The sequence below is a fragment of the Temnothorax nylanderi genome, unplaced genomic scaffold (genome assembly GCF_030848795.1).
Source record: "Temnothorax nylanderi isolate EJ_2023f unplaced genomic scaffold, tnyl_v1.0 TNYL_tig0033_pilon, whole genome shotgun sequence".
Taxonomy (NCBI): domain Eukaryota; kingdom Metazoa; phylum Arthropoda; class Insecta; order Hymenoptera; family Formicidae; genus Temnothorax; species Temnothorax nylanderi.
The window spans coordinates 893,990-913,170 of NW_027249095.1; the positions used below are offsets into that span (position 1 = coordinate 893,990).

At 33.4% G+C, this 19,181-nt stretch overlaps 2 protein-coding genes and 2 long non-coding RNA genes across 7 annotated transcripts; 1 reads left to right on the top strand and 3 right to left on the bottom strand.

Annotated features, from left to right (window-relative positions):
- Positions 1-699: 699 nt before the first annotated feature.
- Positions 700-2,531, bottom strand: LOC139770836 (uncharacterized). The gene is made up of 4 exons (XR_011717829.1): positions 1,685-2,531; positions 1,396-1,519; positions 1,162-1,310; positions 700-1,084 (listed from the first exon to the last, which is right to left on the bottom strand). It is a non-coding gene; the product is annotated as an uncharacterized lncRNA (long non-coding RNA).
- A 606-nt stretch (positions 2,532-3,137) lies between these two features.
- On the bottom strand, positions 3,138-6,490 carry LOC139770835 (leukotriene A-4 hydrolase-like). The gene is made up of 7 exons (XM_071703078.1): positions 6,376-6,490; positions 6,237-6,305; positions 5,703-5,988; positions 5,251-5,564; positions 4,839-5,093; positions 4,462-4,754; positions 3,138-4,390 (listed from the first exon to the last, which is right to left on the bottom strand). Exons 3-7 carry the CDS (start codon positions 5,953-5,955, stop codon positions 4,150-4,152), a joined length of 1,356 nt encoding a protein of 451 aa, XP_071559179.1. The 5' UTR covers positions 5,956-5,988; positions 6,237-6,305; positions 6,376-6,490; the 3' UTR covers positions 3,138-4,149.
- Positions 6,491-6,635: 145 nt separating this feature from the next.
- LOC139770872 (uncharacterized) lies at positions 6,636-9,648 on the bottom strand. The gene is made up of 4 exons (XR_011717838.1): positions 9,156-9,648; positions 7,587-7,768; positions 6,907-7,022; positions 6,636-6,817 (listed from the first exon to the last, which is right to left on the bottom strand). It is a non-coding gene; the product is annotated as an uncharacterized lncRNA (long non-coding RNA).
- Positions 9,649-13,754: 4,106 nt separating this feature from the next.
- LOC139770839 (regucalcin) lies at positions 13,755-18,810 on the top strand. 4 transcript variants are annotated; one of them, XM_071703087.1, is made up of 7 exons: positions 15,973-16,195; positions 16,836-16,883; positions 16,971-17,143; positions 17,236-17,445; positions 17,537-17,749; positions 17,920-18,032; positions 18,451-18,810. In XM_071703087.1, coding segments are annotated over exons 2-7 (945 nt in total). In that variant the 5' UTR covers positions 15,973-16,195; positions 16,836-16,881; the 3' UTR covers positions 18,685-18,810. The 4 variants fall into 4 exon arrangements, with proteins under 4 accessions (XP_071559184.1, XP_071559188.1, XP_071559187.1 ...); XM_071703083.1 differs by lacking the exons at positions 15,973-16,195; positions 16,836-16,883 and adding an exon at positions 13,755-13,913; XM_071703086.1 differs by lacking the exon at positions 16,836-16,883 and having other exon boundaries at positions 15,975-16,195.
- Positions 18,811-19,181: the final 371 nt, after the last annotated feature.

The following is a 19,181-nucleotide window of genomic DNA, read 5'->3' on the forward strand; positions in this document are numbered from 1 at the left end:
CACAATCTTGCCTTTTTATTAATTTCATAAACTACGAAAAACCAAATGAGAACCGCGATTACGCTAAGTCTATTAGCTATATCCTGCGTCATGCAGAATATATCCTATATATTCTTACAGTTTTAAAGGCACCTAAGTTACAAAAACATTTCGGAAATAATATTAATTTTCGAAAAAGATAAATTGTTTCGTTTAATATCCTGCAGCCTTTAAAATAATTCTATACACATCATTCTTTAAATAGTTAAATGTAATTATATATTTTCTTTAATATTTTTGAAGAAGCTTTCGAAAGAGAAATGTACATTCTACAGATAAATATTTTATTTATGTATTAATATCCTATTTAAGTAGTCTGTCAATTGTAGCGCAATCGGCAAAGAAAAATAAATTTATATATTTGTGTTGACACATAGTTGACCTACATAGTTACAATTAGTTTAAGCTTTTTATGTGTAGAACCATTGTCTTTCCGATAATACTATCAATAACGGAGTACTTTGATATAATTGAGTAATTCTATATTTTTATAAAAAATTGAAATTATTATACAACGGAATATATATATATATATATATATATATAGATAAAATTATATTTAGTCACTACAGTTCATAAATATCAAACCATTTAAATATTTAGTCACACAGTAGATATTAAATATACAAGATATTTTAAATCTATAACATCAGACTGATATACCTTTGTCACGTTTTATTACGTTATAGTGTATTAATTCATAAAGAAAATAATATTTTAAATTAAGTATCGCATCTTTATCTTTGTAATATAAATTAATAAATAACAATGTCGATTGCTACGATGAGATACATGAGATTAGGTATTGCAAAATGCAATAAAAGTCTCACAGAACCGCTATACACGATCCTATCTGTAAGCATTGATACTGGTAAATATATATACATATATATATTTTTTAACAGCATTAATTGCTATTATTAAATAGTCGTCCATGGCGGTGCCGAATGTGGAGGTTGGGGTCAGCAATTTGAAACAGCACCGTGCTTCTCATCCGCATAATAAGACACTGTTACGACATCGCCACATTAATGAGACATTGATCCTGAAAATATATTTTTTTATAAAATATGCAACAAGCGTGGGAATGTGTATGCAGGCAAAATAATGTTTTTTACTAACTTGATTTTTGTGAGGGCTGTGAAGAATAAGCACTGCGTCATAAAGAACGCTATCGTAGCGTTACCGCCTAGCGATGCCGTAATGTGCGCGCGAACAATTGCCAAAACTTCCATTGCGAAACTGTGGGTGAAACCACTCAATCCACCATTCTGTAACATATCATCATCATCAGGATTTTAATAGTTGAATTTCTAACAGTCCGTTGAGAATAATCGTTATTATGAACTCAATCACCTCCCGTATCGATGTACTTTCGCGAATGAAAAAGACCTAGGTTGCCTTGATATCTCTCTATCCTTCCACCTGGTAGATAAGATAAAGGCGTTATATCTACACCGTATCTTCCTTTCAAAGGCACCTGTAATGAATTAAAATATAAAGAAAAATTCTTGCATTTTTTAACGCTTAGCATTATAAATTTAAAGATATACGTGTTGAAAACTTGAAAATATCAGGAAACGATAACAAGTGCAAATATTAAATTATATTATATATTTTTTTTCTTTTAAGAAAAGGTTCTTACATGTTTACGTCTATGAGTAGTGAATGATTTTAAACGCAAAGGTGAGCGTGGTCTTCGCTTTTGTATAGGGATACCACTTAAAGTGGCGGGATTTCCTATACAAGTGCGTGTTGCATTGTCGGATGTAACATTGTTGTCGAGATGATCCTCGTCTAGGCTGAATATCCACTATCATCTGACAGAGGAAATAGAAGAATTAATGCCTTTATTTTAAAAGATATGGATGGCACTAGACGTTCAGCTACAAAAATGTAGTAACTACATATGTATAATCGTGAATTATAATATAAAATCCGATAATATACGTATACATAAAATTTTCGATAAAAATGTAAATGAAACTTGTAAACAGAATTGCAAGAAGTACATGATTTTCTTACAAGATCCTTGCTCAAGGAACGACACACGATTTTCCTTTTATATTTATTCGTGTTCAAAGGTTCTCCTAAACCAAGTGCCATACCAACGCCTTACCCGTCAATCGTCCTGCATCCAAAGTAGTCTTTATCGCGAGTACGATCGACGGACAATATAAATTGTATAGGTATTTATTGATATAGCTTGATACCCGCTACGGTATGTAACTAATTGAAATAAAAAGAACCAAGTCTATATCTCATCGGGCCTAAGAGATATGGAGAAATTCGTTAAAACATATTTTACCTCGTTTCACCCCTTTAGGGGTTGAACTTATAAAGCTCCTTTCTTAGTGAATGCTTACGACATGGCAGGAATATGCGCCCGCAATTTCATGAGTTTCTAGATTTAAAGGTTTAGGCTGGACGTTGATGAGTCAGTCAATCAGTCAGGACATTTGTTTTTATATGTATAGATTTCAAGAATTATAGGTATTACGCAACAGAAAAATTTAATGATAATATATCGTTACACGCGTAGTACTGTGTTGTGTGTGTATATATAAATACATATACCAATTTAGTATAAGGTAGAACAATGTGAAATAAATTTTAATAGCTTAAATATGTATTAAGAAATATATTTAAAAAGTTGTATTGTTCGAGAAGATAAATTTGAAATGGAAATAAATTCGGTAAACTATGCGTCTTTCAATAGATGTTTTTTAAACAAAACTATATAAATCTTCTAACACATCGCAATAAAGAAATAACTGAAATAATAATAAATAATTCAATAATATCAAAATACAAAACTGAAATTTTACAAAACATTTATTTATTAAAATAAATATATTTTAAAATTTTCAGTATTTATCGAAATATTCCGTAAATTAATTTTTGTTTTAACTAAACATACAGACGCGCGGTATGCGCTATTTAGCTTTAATATTATAGATAAAGGTACTATTACTGTCACATTATTAAGCTTTATTTTAATATCTCTATGCAGAATTACATATGAACAATTATTCAGTTCTATTTAGAAGATAGGTACTGATGACATTGATATATCATACAAAAAAATTACACACAAAATCTTCTAATACATTTATTTCATTAATTTTTCTCTCGACTATTTGTTTGTTATAAATTTCGAACAGTTGATATTAAAATATAAATTGAATGTATATAGGACAGAATATAATATAAATTGTTACATCATAGAACAGGCCTATAGCTGGTTTGCACATTTCAGCCGATCTTATATTTACTATATACATTCTCCCTTCTCGCGTTTCGTATCATCTAGGCTGTTTGCGGAAACATAAGATGCTCGAGCTCAGGGATGGTATTACATTGAGAAAAAAAATTGACTGTACGCGCGCGCTCGCGCGCGGACTAAATTTGTATAATTGTTAATCCAATGGTTGATTCAACAATTATTAAGTTGTACTAAGAGAGGTATAGTTATTCTATAATTTATTCATGTCTTCCATCAACATTTTTAAATAAAGAATTAGTTACTTTAACCAATGTTTAGTTGAATGTATCAGACTAAATATTTTAGTTTGATGAAATACATTTTGCGTTTTTCAATAAATATTTTTTCTCAATGTAGCTATATAAATAGTGCGCCCTCGCGCGTGGCTGAGTGTGTATGTGTGTGGTGTGTAATAGGATATATATTACATATTATATAATTATACATATATTACATATATTTTAATTATATAAATATATATATGTATAATATATCATATTATATTATATTATTACATGGATTTTATATGCATATATAATAACTATTATGACCAGTGAATACACCAGCGCAAACTTGCCAAAGTTTCACACAGGCATACGATTTATAAGTTAATACCTTCTCTTAGCTTAGCTCGAACCTTTTATGGCTCCGTGAACAGAATGTATGCAACGAAACGAGAGGAGTGAAGTTAATAGTTAGCAATATCGGCCGCAAATTTGCTGTAGACCTGTATGTCATTTTGTATCAATCAGGACAAACTTATTTTAACTTCTTTTTCGACATATCATCTTCCGTCAGTTAATATATATAGGTCATTTGTTGTATAATTATGTTCAACCATCCAATTAAATCTCAAGAATGGATTCCAATTCTTTTATGGTTTCGGGAAGCATTTTAGAACGATTATCAGGGTCCATAAACCATGACCTGGCCAACTTACGAGTTACTTCCCATTCGTACAAATCGCGGAATATTGGGCAGGCATATTTCGGCATACAATATTCGCAGGCAAACTTTAAAGCTTCCTCTTGTATTCGTCCGTCATCTAACCATTTACTTTTGATACACAATCGCAGCCAGAGAAACCTGCGAGATACATGCGCGATATGTTACTCGATCAACTACAAAACAATCTGAATATAGAAAAGTATATTTACCTTATTTCACAAATCTCCTGGTCACGCAGAAACTCATGTTCTATCCTTCGTAACTTGTCTTCCGACAATTTCCGTATTAGTTCCGTATTAGGCATTGCAAGTAAATAGGTTAAAATTTCAATTATATCGAGATCATTAGACCGTTCCAATTTTTCATCAAACCACTCTATTTTTTGGGCGATCCACAGGTCTGCTTGAACTTGCCAATAAGTTTTCCTTAAGGTCGTGGAATAAGACTGAGTTGGGAAATCTGGTTCATTAAACCATTTATCCCATTCTATAGAATTTAATGTCTAGCCACAAGATAAAAGTTGTTATTCGCTGCTTAATAAACTAAAAAACTAAGAACTAGTTTATTTGCATAAAAATCATATTACCCCGCGTTTTTCTTCAATAAGGAAAAAATATGTATTCAGAGCTTCCTTAAAACGATCCGTCGTTGGGATTTCACGGTGTTTACTCCAACGTGGCAATAAACAATTTACAAGAAAACTTTTGAATTCTTCGGGGCCACCTAACATATCTTGTAAGTGATTCAAAAACGCACACCCTTTTTCCGACACGTACTTGATAATATTCATGGGCAATTTACCCGTCAAATCAGGTACTAAAGAGTCGGTTTGTAACTCTGGCTGTAATAGTAATTCAGTTTCAGAAAATAGTGTAGTAAGTATGGAGTAGAAATGCATATGAAGTGGAAAGCACACGTATGAAGTGGAAAATATTATCAATCAATATATTCAATACATTTCTTTCTGTAATTTTATCCAAGCAAAATTAATACTTTACCATACTTAACAGATTGTTAATGCCTTTTATTTCTAGATCCGTGCGAAATTTCATTTCTTTGTCGATTATTTTATCATTTATACGATTCCTATAAATGAATGTACTAAGGCCTTTAATCAACCACAAGTGTTTGAAATTGTCAATCGTAACTGTCCTTCCTATCCAGCTCTCAATGATGTTTTGAACAATTTTATCGATTATAGAATACTGCCCTTCAAGTAAACTTGATGACACGAAAGTCATATAAGGATATTGCATATCGAATTCCGGCACATTTGGTGGAAGCACAAATACATTAACTTCAGATAATATTCCTACAGATATTATTTTAGAAATATATTCAGAATAAGATAATAATAAAAGGAACAAGACTGACAATGCCTTATAAAATAAAATGCATATAAACATATTGTACATATAAACTGAAACGACAAATTAAGTTGAAATATTACCCATCAAGAAACCATGCGACTCTTTGATGTTATACAAGATGTCTACAATTTTATCAAGAAATTCTGTACGACGCTGACAAGATTTCTCTTCAGCCCAAAGGTCTAGAGATACACCTTCGCGACTTTTGTGCAAACTTCTTAGTGAACATACTATAATATATATCTTATAAGGTGCCATTTTTATATTTAGCGCTGAAAAATAGTATATATCTTGGTCATCCGCTTCATCCCTTTTTTCAGATCCATGCATCATAACGTTAAGGTTAAGATTTTTTGGTACAGTAATCTAAAAAATGTAAAGTAAACATCAATAAAAGTTGAATAGGTAAACCATTCTGTAAATAGATATGGAAGTAAATATAAAAGTATGAAATTATAATTGCAATTTTACATGCTCACATTTATCTCCCTAACATATGTTATACTTTTCAATTTGACGTTTTATTACTTTTATTAATAATATCAATGTCAATCAATCAGACATTACTGTGCTTACAAATAAATACGAAATGCATACTGTGTTTAAATTCTTACTTCCGAATAGAATGTGATTCTATTTGATGGTGTATCTTGACACGGAAATATAGCTCTGGCATATGTAAGCTAAAAATATTGATTTGTGAGTACAATACACGTTGATACGGGAGAACTAAATCATTCTCTTATAATTCACCTTGCTGTTAGATATCAAGAGGGGATGTTTACGATCGGAAGTTTGTTCACGTTTTAGCCAATACAGTGCAGGAGATTCTGGACTTGTCTCATATATAATCTGAATTTGATAACTGAAAATACGATATCGTCATATATACATATCATATATCGTCATACATCGTCATATATATATATATATATATATATATATATATATAATATTTGTATCAATAATTTCGAAAATCTATGTATTTGTCAAACATATTCTATACTTACTTATTATCACTAACTTTCATCCTTTTATTCTCTCCTGCTGTACCGACTGCACTATCCACGCTTGGTAGAGTAATGGTGAATTTACTGCCAAAGTTATTATTATGACTATCAATAGTTTTCCTTAAGCTTTCTCCAGTAGAATAGTCTGTCACGTCACCTATTCTAAGTCTGTAGTTATCTAAAACCTAATAGCTTGATATTAATGACAAACTGAAATATATATATATATATTATATGTATATGTATACTAAATTAAAAGAAAATGTTTACTAACTAGTTCGTTACACGTCGACACTTTCTTTTCTATTGTCAATATTGCCCTGCCCTCAAGAACTTTACGCCCAAAATTCACGGATAATACTAAGCGAGTGTGAATCACAGCAACGAGATCTAATAATTAACAATTTATAGAAATTGAAATATATTCAAATACTTAACGAGGCAATATATAATTAATAATAAGTACGTGTCAAGAAATATAATACATTACAATTACAAATATAATTTTAAAACCCTAAAAATATAGATTTTAGAGTCGATTTCACAGTCTCCGATTAATGTGATCCTCCGATTAAACTCACTCTGCATCTCTTTTTAACTGTCCCCCTAGAAAGAGACGAAGAGAGAGAGTTTAATCGGAGGATCAAGTTAATCGGAGACTGTGAAATCGGCACTTAGTAGAGAAATTTCAATAGCGTTATGAAATGTTTAACATGTATTTTTTGTATTTAAAGAAACAATGATCATGCTACAGTGAAACAATGGCATTATTTACAAAATTGTGCGGGACATATTTAAAAACTTGAAGATACGAACGACTGCGTCGCCTTTCAATGCTGATAAACTTGTAATTACCCGATATCAGTGTTTCATTTTCTTGAGAAGACATAACGAAAATGAATGTTTAATATTTAATATTATACTTATATAAATAATTACGTAATTAACATATACCTGGTCTCGAATAAGAATACGGAATATCTCCTGCAGGTGGCGGATCCATTTTAAAATTTGTGTGAACCTTTCCAAATGCGTACCGACAATAGAACTATATCATCAAATTAAGAACAGTATCGCTCGCTCTCTTCCCTCTCCAACTGATCCCACTCGTACTGCCCTATCTCCTACTGTCCTACCTTCAATGTTTAAATTTTCACGTGTTTAACAACATATTTGTTTATTTGTTAGAGTATGAAGTGACTTTCATGTACCGCATAAACAGTTGACGGTTACGTTTGGCAAATCAAATACGCACAATAAAAATTTATTTTTCTTAACGCACGATTTATACTGAAATTAATAAGTAACAATATATAATAATATAACGATATAATATACATGTATATATCTAAAAAAAAAAACAGCTCGGGGATACGGCTAAGGCACCACTTTGTAGAATAAAAGTTTTTAAAAATATTTTTTTGCTCTTTAAGGTTTATGTAATAAAGTTCTTATAAAAAGTTTTCGATTAAGTAAATAATTTTCCTTAAATAAATTGCCAAAGTTTAGGTATCATTTTAGGCCTCAGAGATGATACGTACGCCCTTGAAAAAATTTAAAAGTTTATGTTTGCGATTTAAAATGATTAAAGTTTGAATATTAATTTTTGAAATAACCGACGACTATCATTCCAATATCATAGAATAACGCAACACGAGGAGATTGAGACAAAAATTATTCCACAATATTTTATCGAAAGAATGTTCTTTAAATCGAAATAAAATTACTCATCATGTTAGTGTGGCAAAATGGAACAATAGGATCATTCGTGGCAATGTGACAATATTCTCCACTTGTCCTGGTGATCAGCGGTTTACGTCGAGAACGATTACCGTGCCGGATCACCGTGACTCGGATTATCATATTTTCATTCGCGTCTAATTTTGTTGTAATATCTTCAAACGTTATTATAATGTCTTGCAACAAAAATATATCATATAGAATGATATTTCAGTACAAATGTTTGTAAGTAACAATGGAAACGAAAGCTATGCAAACTCGTGCGATCGCATTCGCCGTAAATATGGAAAGCGTCAATTTTAACGATAAATACACATTATTTTGCCACACATGTGAGTAATGAGTTTTTACAGTTCGAAAAAAATAACGCAAAAAACGTCAAATATTTTTTTAACATAATTTAACAAAGAAACAAATAATGATATTTTGACTAGATACCTAGAGTTTCATCATTCGAATGGACATTTCGGTTCACAGTTGAGTTAAGTCGTAGATTTTTCCTAATTGTCGATCAGCTAAATAAGATAAACATGAGACACAATTTATAACCTACGTGTTTAGACAATGTTAGGCGCATAGAAATCTTTATCTTGATACTTAATTTGTAAAATGTAACATTTTATCACAATTCGACATGATTGGTTATGAGTTATTCGAACGACGAATGCACGATTTATTCAAGTATGTTTCGTGCTCGACCGGATTCAGCGGAGCGCGATTTATCCCGGTACCACAGAAAGATTGCGAAACGAGGGGAGGGCTGCGGATGAGAGAATGACTTACTTTACCGCAATTAATTTGCTCCGGGAACTCTTGTCACACTTGACGGACACTGTCGTGGTTCGAATCGCTCGGAAATCTTGAGGCGTCAATAATCTGCCGCAAACGCGAGACGGAGATATTGCCGAGCATCGATTTGATGCCCTTACGACTGAAATCTTGCGGTCGAGGAAATTTTGCTCGAGAGGCAGACCCCGAGCGCGAAGGCGATTCGATAACATAGATTCCGTGCGAGCTTCTTGGATAAGCTCGATAATCACTCGTGGAGAATACTGTCTCTCTGGACACTGCCGCACTTGGATGATTAAGCGGCAATGTCGCGCACGAATCGGTTGAGAATGTTGCGTTAAGCCGAGAGAACTTGCTTCTGATACGTGCGAAACGAGTGTGCCGCGATCGTTCTCTTCCGCCGGGAGGGTTCTCGAGGGCCGAAAACGAAGGCGAGATGCGGAACGCGGCGCTCTCTGATTGATCCGACGATTGACGGAGTTGCGCTGTGGGCACAATTTTCGCGAACAAAGACACTGCGCGTGTCAGGAGTTGCGCCGTGCTCCGATTCTCGACAATGCCGGCATGCGCGCACCTGTACGTGGGGCGGGATCGACGCGTGATCGACCACGCGGGACGGCGTGATCGACAACCCCATGCGGATCGCATCCGTGCCACGAGACTGACAGTAGGCACATCGCAGTCAGCCTCGCGGACCGATTACATAGAGAATATGTTCGATCCTTAACAAAGTACAATTGCAATAAATAACATTCATTCTGTATGACTTAATCTTGAATACACGTTCAAGCAATTTTTTCATAATTATTATTCTCTACTTATCATTTTTCCGTAAATTACGCTGGAAAAATGTTTATTAGCAATACAGGTTTTTACAGGATTAAATGTGACCAATAATTGAAAAAATTGAAAACGCCGAATAAGCGTTATTCTTTTATTATTGGTTACTCCGTTTGCTTTCAAATAATATTCGCCTTTAAATAATTTCTTATAAACCATTCACCTTTCCTATTAATACTTTTTTCAAGTATCCACACAAACAAAGGCATAGGTGATCTAAGAATGTTTCATATTTAATTCTTTAAGACAACAATCTTGCCTTTTTATTAATTTCATAAACTTCGAGAAATTCAAATGAGAACCGCGATTACGATAAGTCTATTAGCTATATCCTGTGTTATGCAAAATATATCCTATATATTCTTACAGTTTTAAAGGCACCTTACAAACTTACAAAAAGGCAATTACGAAAACTTATTTCGGAAATAGTATTAATTTCCGAAAAAGATAAATTGCTTTGTTTAATATCCTGCAGTCTTTAACATAATTCTACACGTCATTCTTTAAATAGTTAAATATTATTTAATTATATATTTTAATCTTTAATGTTTTTAGAGAAGCTTTCGAAGGAGAAATGTACATTCTACAGATGAATATTTTATTTATGTAATAATATCCTATTTAAGTAGTTTGTCATTTGTAGCGCAATCGGCAAAGAAAAATAAATTTACATATTTCTGTTGATTCTACATAGTTAAAATTAGTTTAAACTTTTTATGTGTTGAAACATTGTCTTTTCGATTGTACTATCAATAACGGAGTACGTTGGTATAATTGAGCATTTATTAAATTTTTATAAAAAATTGAAATTATTATACAACGGATTATTATATACAACTGAGAATTGGTGGTAACATCACTGTACGCATAGTAGGGCTATTTCATAGAGCAAGGGATATCTTACTCTATGAAATAGCCCTACTATGCGTACAGTGATGTTACCACCAATAATAATTTCAATTTTATATATATAATATATATATATTTATCAGCAAAACAGATTTTTTTCCGTATAATGTAAAAAAAGCATGAAAGAGAAGAGATGTTGGAACATGCAGCTGTTGATGCGCTTCCTTGACTGTACATATAACCACATGTGCTGGGACAGTGTCACGGACCAGAATGACCTGATGATGTTGGCCGGCACGGTTCCACTCGCGCTTCCGCCGCCCGTTGCCAGATGACGCGCCGCGCGCGCCGGTCGATGATCGACTGTAATTAAGAACGTTCTCCGGTCCTTATACTAGAGAAAATCGATTTTCTTTAGATTTTCTTGAAACTGTGAATATACGTTAATTTAGGTGTGCTTTATGCGTGGTATAAATTTCAGTACCTCTTCCGGTATAAAAAATCAATATACTGAGCCTCAAAGTTTCAATTTTTACCAAAAAAAATTTTTTAATTTAATTTTTTTTTAATTTTGGCATTTTTTCCTTATAGAACTCGACGAGAGGAGCAACTTTGGTCCTTTTGACCAACCTCGTATCTCTTACCGTTTGGCCTGGAAAACCTTTTCATTAGTAAAAGTTAAAACTTTGAGGCTCAGTATCTTTATTTTTTATACCGGAAGAGGTACTGAAATTTATACCACGCATAAAGCACACCTAAATTAACGTATATTCACAGTTTCAAGAAAATCTAAAGAAAATCGATTTTCTCTAGTATAAGGACCGGAGAACGTCCTTAAATGATTGTATCGACTCTGGGTAAATTTTCCCTTCTCTCGAGATGACCCCAAGGATAATATAATCAAAGAGCGTCGATACAAATTTTTCGATCGCCTGCATAACTTATTTTCGTTTTAATTAACGCCTTATTGACACTCGTTTTAGTATTGGTTTAATTGTTTTTCTGAGTTTATAAATAAGAACAGTATAATATCCGTAAGTTTTTAATGCAACAACACAGTGCTATTATTACATTCTGTAACTAATTTTTAGTACAATATAAAACTCTAAGTATTATTACGTGTCATTATAATTATCATTTTTAATTAAATTAAATTTATTAATTGAAATATGTTCTCTTTCATTCTCTCAAGTAAAATTTCTTTATTTTATTGTCTGAAAATAAGGGAATTGTAAATGTATTTCTATCCTGAATAAAACTCGCCATCGTCGAAATCGAGTTTTTCGGAGTTTCCATAATTTGCATAATACCGCAATTACATAAAAAAAGAACCTGTACGTGTCGCAGTTTGTATAACACTTACATTTTTACATCAAGTATAAATTACGTAATTTCTCGCCAATTGTTTCCTTGTAGCGATCGCATGATTGAACATCCGGACATGTCGGTCAAGGTCTCATATTTTATGCAGAAAGAAATATAACAAATGACCTACTGTTACAATCGACTAATTCATCACTCTCGTTATCTCCGCTTTCATTTACGTATGTACACAGACGCGCATATATCCAGGATTTATGACTCCTTCAACATCAATTTTATGTATCATTAATTGTTATCGAATAATTTTTATAATTCACTACAAATCCATCTAATATTTTACTTCTTCCATATTTTACGGATTGTTTTTAAATATCAAATATATGTTTTATAAGATTAATGACGTTGTAGATCAAAAATATAATTTACGTTTTTTATGGAGCGCCTAATGTTAATTTGCTTTAGCCAATGCGCGCTGATTTGCATAATCAGATATACGTGTAACGTCTTAAGTAATTCAATAATGCTCACACGCGCTAACGCTTACTTATTGTTCCTGTTGCCACGAAAGACGAAAGCATTTCTGACGCGAAAGAAATTCGTCATCTTTAATATCAATTTAATAAAATTATATTATTCATATATCATCTGTACAAAAGTGTTTATATAACATCCATATAAAACTAATTTATAAATTTTTATTTCGCAGCATTGTATGCCTCGTCGCGAAAGCTTGTGCAATACATCTTCACAAATTATCACAATCAATATCCGCAGTTCTTCTTTGTCAAAGATTATTATCGTAACGGCGTAAGTAATATCGATCGTTAAAACACTCCATTTTTCACGCACCAAATGACGCGACAATTCGCGAATTATTGTTTGAAAATAAAAGAAAAAATAGGGCAAGGTAATTTGTGTATGTCAGTCAATATTATCTACTACTATTATCACTGTTATTTATTTGTCTGCACTTAGGGTGGAACGGAAAATCTTCGGTCAATATATATTATCTCCTACACTTTTAGGGTGGAACGGAAAATCTTCGGTCAATATATATTATCTCCTACACTTAGGGTGGAACGGAAAATTTTCGGTCAATATGAATATTATCTTCTACTACTACTACTGTCACTATTGTTACTGTTATTTATATGTTTACACTTTGGATGAAACGGAAAACTTTCGATTGTGCGCATAATATAGCAATAGCGCGAAAAAATTGTTATTTATGAATACGAATTCCAAATAAAAAAGGATTTTGAAATCCGTTAATATCTTCCGCTCACGCATTGCATTCAAAATTTCGTAAATTATGTCAATATTTTTAGTTTTTATCATCTTCTTCCGTTAATGAGCCCTTTTGGTGCTCAAGTAATTTTTATATGATAAAAAGTTCATTTAACGCATTTTTGGACCCGCTTCTCAATGTCATTTCTCCAGGATGCACGCAGTAGATTGGGCGTAGAAAAAAAAGTTCTTTGCCCCACTCTAATGCTGATTCATCGCAATTCGTAAAGCGTGAAACTCCTCCATAGATTTCGACCGAACCGGTGAAGGTAGGAGCGCTTATATATATAAGAAGTACAGCCGGTGCGTTTAGGTTTTATTTGCTTCTTTCCAGCCTACCCTGAAAGAGAACATTCCTTTCCAATCGAGCACTACGACGAAATACGTCATGAGAAAGATAATTTTTAAAAACGTGTTCTTGGCGTGCGTTCTCGTCGCCCTCATCTCTGGCAGGTAAGTGAAAGGACACTGCATCCACAAATTGGAAGTGCCACGCACGCATGTTGATAAACGGAAGTCGGTATTAACGCATGTGTCATGTAATATATCTCCTCCTGGTGAAACAATGAGAAATAAAAGTTGGATTGTTTCAATTAAAGGGCTTAAAAAATAAATGTAATGGCGTGTATATAATAGGTGTGTGACATTCGTGCAAAATGTGTGCATATGTGGCAAAAAAAAAAGTAACAGAGATTGCTGTTGAGTTATGCTAATTGTAAGTATTTAAATCGACTCATCCTAATCGAAGTATTTATAGGATAAAAATGTTTCCATGCAAAAAAAATATTGATCAAAGTTAGGATGTGCATAATGATTCTGTTTTTCCGAGCATATGTATAATTAAAAAGAAATCAGTAATCGGTTAAACCTTGATCACAAAGATGTTAAGTTAAATCACTCCATTTCGAGATTCATCCAATAATTAACATTATTGGAAAATATATCGCGGATACCTATTTTCAAACAATTACTACGATACTAATTGTTAGACTTTTCCCTCATTTTCCGCGACCAAGTGCAGTAACGCATGTATGAATTTGCATGAGCGCATTAAGGAAGTTTTTTAACTGATAGGAATACAACTAATCTAGCACGTTTCCTTTTCTGCCCTCTCTGTCTGCATAAACTTTGTTGCTACTTATATCTAATACCCCGTTAGAAAAATGTTTATATCTTAGAAAAGAGTCTAGTGGCTAATGTTCATTTTTGTCAATGCAGATTAATTTTAATATTGGTTTAACTCACTTTTAATCTTTTTCCAATTATTAGAACTAGAAAAAGATAAAAAAGTTAATCTACATTGGTAGAACACAGGTAGAAGGTAGAAGGTAAAACTCACTAGTAACTTTTAAGTGATGAATAAAATCATAATTATCATAACATTGTAAATTTTATGTTCCATCTGACATGTTCTATCTAACATAAGTAAGTCCTTTGTAATTAAAGATTTAAGAGACAATGTCTATTTCCGGATATTTATAATATTCGAATGAAATTGTCAGTTGCTTTAACTCAACATTACTCATGATTGTAAAAAAATGTTTTATAGATACTTCATATCTTATATGGAATAATGTTGTTTTAAAAATCGCAGCAATCAAAAAGATATCACTTTTCGCAAAAAGAGAGGGGAAAGTAAACAAATATCGATATCTTAAGGACGCGATATACTACACGTGAGTTTTAACTTTTACATAACATCTCCATGATCTTTTCGATGTTTCTGTCCTTGGAAAATATTCTTCATTGCGAATTTCCCATTCAAATTCGTTCAATGTTTTCGTGTGAAAACGTGGGTATGTTCAATTGCTACTTATAAATAAATGTATGATCTCCATTTTTATCAATGCAGGTTAACTTTAATCTCAGTTTAACACTTATCTTTTTCTAATGTTTATTTCTACATGGATTAAGTTCAATCTCGGTTTAACTTACTTCTAATTTTAGGAATTAAAAAAAGAAAAAAGTAAATTAAACCGAGGATTAAAGTTAATCTACGTTGATAGAAATGGAAAAATAATTCTTACAACTAGAAAAAGATCAAGAGTAAGTTAAATCGAGATAACAGTTAATCTATATATCGGTGAAATGGGCATACAAGGCTAACTTCTAATCAAACTTCGATTAGCTAGCGATTAATTAACTCATCAAGCAATTAAGATCAATTAAGATAACTCTTGTTAAAACGGACACGACGATAGAACATTTTTCTATCGTCGTGGAGAAGAAGACTAAAAATTAAGGGAAGAAAGATTATATTATTATATTATAACGAGTCGGAGAATATTTTCCAGAGTTAGAAATTTTGCTGCGAGCGATTTTGTCAATCAAATTCATCATCGATCGAATAAATCTTTCGAGTTCGCCGATCAGATAAATCTTCGGTTCGGAGTTCGGTCGAAGTCGTCTCACGTGTGAGGCCACTCAAAGCAATGCGTCTACCAACGATAACCCTTTGGCTGAAAAACAAAATGTGTTTTATATCAATGCAACTTTATCGCGTCAATTAAATAAATAGCCGTCGCCGTGTTCTTCGCCGGCACAGAGTGCCATCGGCGGTTATACGAAGCAATTGGGCTCAATTACCCGTCCCCACGCGAGTTTATATCTATTCGCTTCAACGATCGTTTCTCTCGAGGCACTCGTGTTGCTCGTCCGCAACGACTCGTCGCTTCCTCGCCAACAATTTTCGACCGCGACCGGCTTGAAACGGACATTTCCCGGACAATGTCGACGTAAATATCGAACCTGTTGCACAATTTGTTTTGGTTTTGATAAGTCCGTCCTCCTCCCTCGCGCCTTCCGCACCTCTTTCTCCTAGTGAAAACGTGGCGAATGCGAGAAGTACGGACGAGTGGAAAAAGTGTGGCACGCAGCGCGTGGAAAAAGTATAGACGTACGTCCGTTCCTTTTAATCGCGCTCTTTCGCAATCTTCTTAGATTCTCTCCGTTTCTCTTTTTCTTCAAGTCTTGACTTTTTCACTCTTGAGATCGTCTAGAAGTCTAGACAATCGGCTACACTCGCACTTTCTGTGTTTCGCTGCAAACAGCTGTTTTATTTCGAACGCAGAAAGTGTAAGCGTAGAAAAACAAACTTCACATGTTTTTAATAATGATAACAACTGATAACAGTTTTAAATATGGTCGGGTATTTATAAAGAATACTATTACTCGCGTATTCTTGTGCCAGAAATTTAACGTCACAAATTAACTTATATCCTTTATGTTGTGTTTTTTTGACGTTATGTTTGCGTTTTGTAAAACTTATATATATTTTGTTTGTATTAATATGCCACGCGATACCTATTTCCATTGATTGGAACGATCGAGGGTATTGAAAACTCTCAACTCTAAAGAGCACTCTAATTAAAACAGATGATAATGGTCAATATAAATAAATCAGGAATATCATCCTTGACGCATGTTTGTATATCTACGTACTGATCGTTGATAATTAGTTTTCAGACCTTTTACAAAATGTATAATGCGAGTACCATAATCTACTTGCAGGGAAGCTGAAAGCTGCGCGAGTGTGACTGTTGAGAAGGTGACACCTGTTTACGGCCTCTCCGAGGGCCCTCATTGGGACGAGCGTACTCAGAAGTTATATTTTGTTGATATATATAATCAGTATATACGCAGACTAGACACAGCAACGGGTGTTGTGACCAGTGCGTACATAGGTAAGAGCCATGCGTTTCTCCTTTACGAGCACTAAATGTTCTATTGAATTTATAAGCACACATTTATAAGAGGTTCCGCAATGTTCTTTCAGCAAATGGGACTGTCAGCGTTGTCGTACCTGTGGATGATTCGACTAACCAACTTGTAGCGGGTGTGGGAAAAAATGCTGTTCTCGTTACGTGGGACGGAGACAGCGATCAGTCGGAGGTACCGGTCAAACTGTTGAGTTCGCTCGAATCTGCTCGGGCTCAAACAAGAACCAACGATGGAAAGGTGGACTCAGCTGGAAGATTTTGGATCGGTAAACTGAACCCGTTTGCTTAATAGAACTGAAACGCACGATTAATAGAAATGCGATTTGCTCATCTGAAATGACTGACATTTTTTTATAGGTACTATGGCTAACGAAATCGATGGACAGATAGCTCCCAATCAAGGAACATTATATCGCGTGGACGACGATCTTAAGTCTGTGAAGGAAATATCGCCTGTTTCAATAAGTAACGGATTGGCATGGAATATTGAAGATGACACCTTCTATTTTATTGACACACCTACACGCATGGTTGCGGCGTATGATTACGATCCAAATAATGGGAAAATATGTAAGGTTTATTACATATTTTCATTGGAGTTCTTCATTTTTTATTATATTGTATGAAGTGTGCAAGCATACATCATATGTAACTAAAAATTACAGTAATCGTGAGGCATAAGATTCAAAGATAGAATTTAGGGATTGTAGATGCTTGTGCTATATATTTTTGTGTTTTAGCTAATAAGAGGATTGTGTTCGACCTTAACAAGACTGATCTCAAAGGGGTACCCGATGGAATGACCATAGATTCAGATGGCAATCTTTGGATAGCACTATTTGGTGGACAACATGTAAGTGTATAAAGCGACAGATTTAAAGATTGACAAATTATTGTTTGTAACATTTATAGAATTCCACAGTAACTCACGAAATTGATCAAGTCATATCATTGTTACGAATTTCTTTTGAAAATTCATAAACGAAGATATCTATAGCACAATCCATAGATATTTGTTTGTTTATATATTATGTTGATAGGTCGTTTTCGTCGAGTACCTTTTTTAAATTAATTATTAATTATAGATAATTATTGTGTAGTAGTACATTTGATCAGTTTCGTGAGTCATGCATATATAGTTTAAATTTTATTATAAAAAAAATAACTTCCATTAAAGGAAAAATGATTATTTCTGGCAGTACGATCTGCGACAAAGCTAAAGTCATAAAATTATTAGAATCTTGTAATCCATAAAAGTATGTTTTATTTAGGTTATTCAAGTGAATCCGAAAACAGGAAAAGTATTACGCAAAATTAAGCTTCCGGCTGAAAACGTGACCAGTGTCGCGTTTGGCGGTCCGCTTCTGGATACTTTGTATGTGACCACATCGGGCTATAATTTATCTGCAGAGCAACGAAAAGCGACTCCTGAGGCTGGTGCTTTATTCGCCGTGAAAAACTTGGGAGTTCGCGGATTTCTCGCAAATTCGGTTACGTTGAACTAAAAAAAAAAGATTATTAATAAAACAAAATAGATTTGAAAGCACATCACGCTCCTTGCGAAAATTTATGTATTCCTAAATTTTATATCGTTGAATAAAAATGGTTAAACATATTGCTTTTAAAAAGTAGAGGAACTGTGCCTAATATCGCCCTTTTTCCTAATTCCGCACCATACTGTCAAATGCTACTTTTTGTTTCCCTTGAGAAAAGATAGTTAAACTTTGAACACATTCATCCCATGGAGATCACATTACGATAATTCTAGAAAAAAATAATGCGGTTTAGTTATATTAGGTCTGTTTTCTCACCGATAGCATGCATGTTGCATAAGACGTCGTAAAGATATCTTTAAGACACCTTTAAATCTAAAAGACATCTTAAAGACGTCTTATACAACATACATGCTATCTGGGCTATTGCTGAACTGGCTGCACTAGTTCAGAGTTTATCTTTTTTACTGCACATTGGAAGGAAAAAGATAAACTCTGAACTAGTGCAA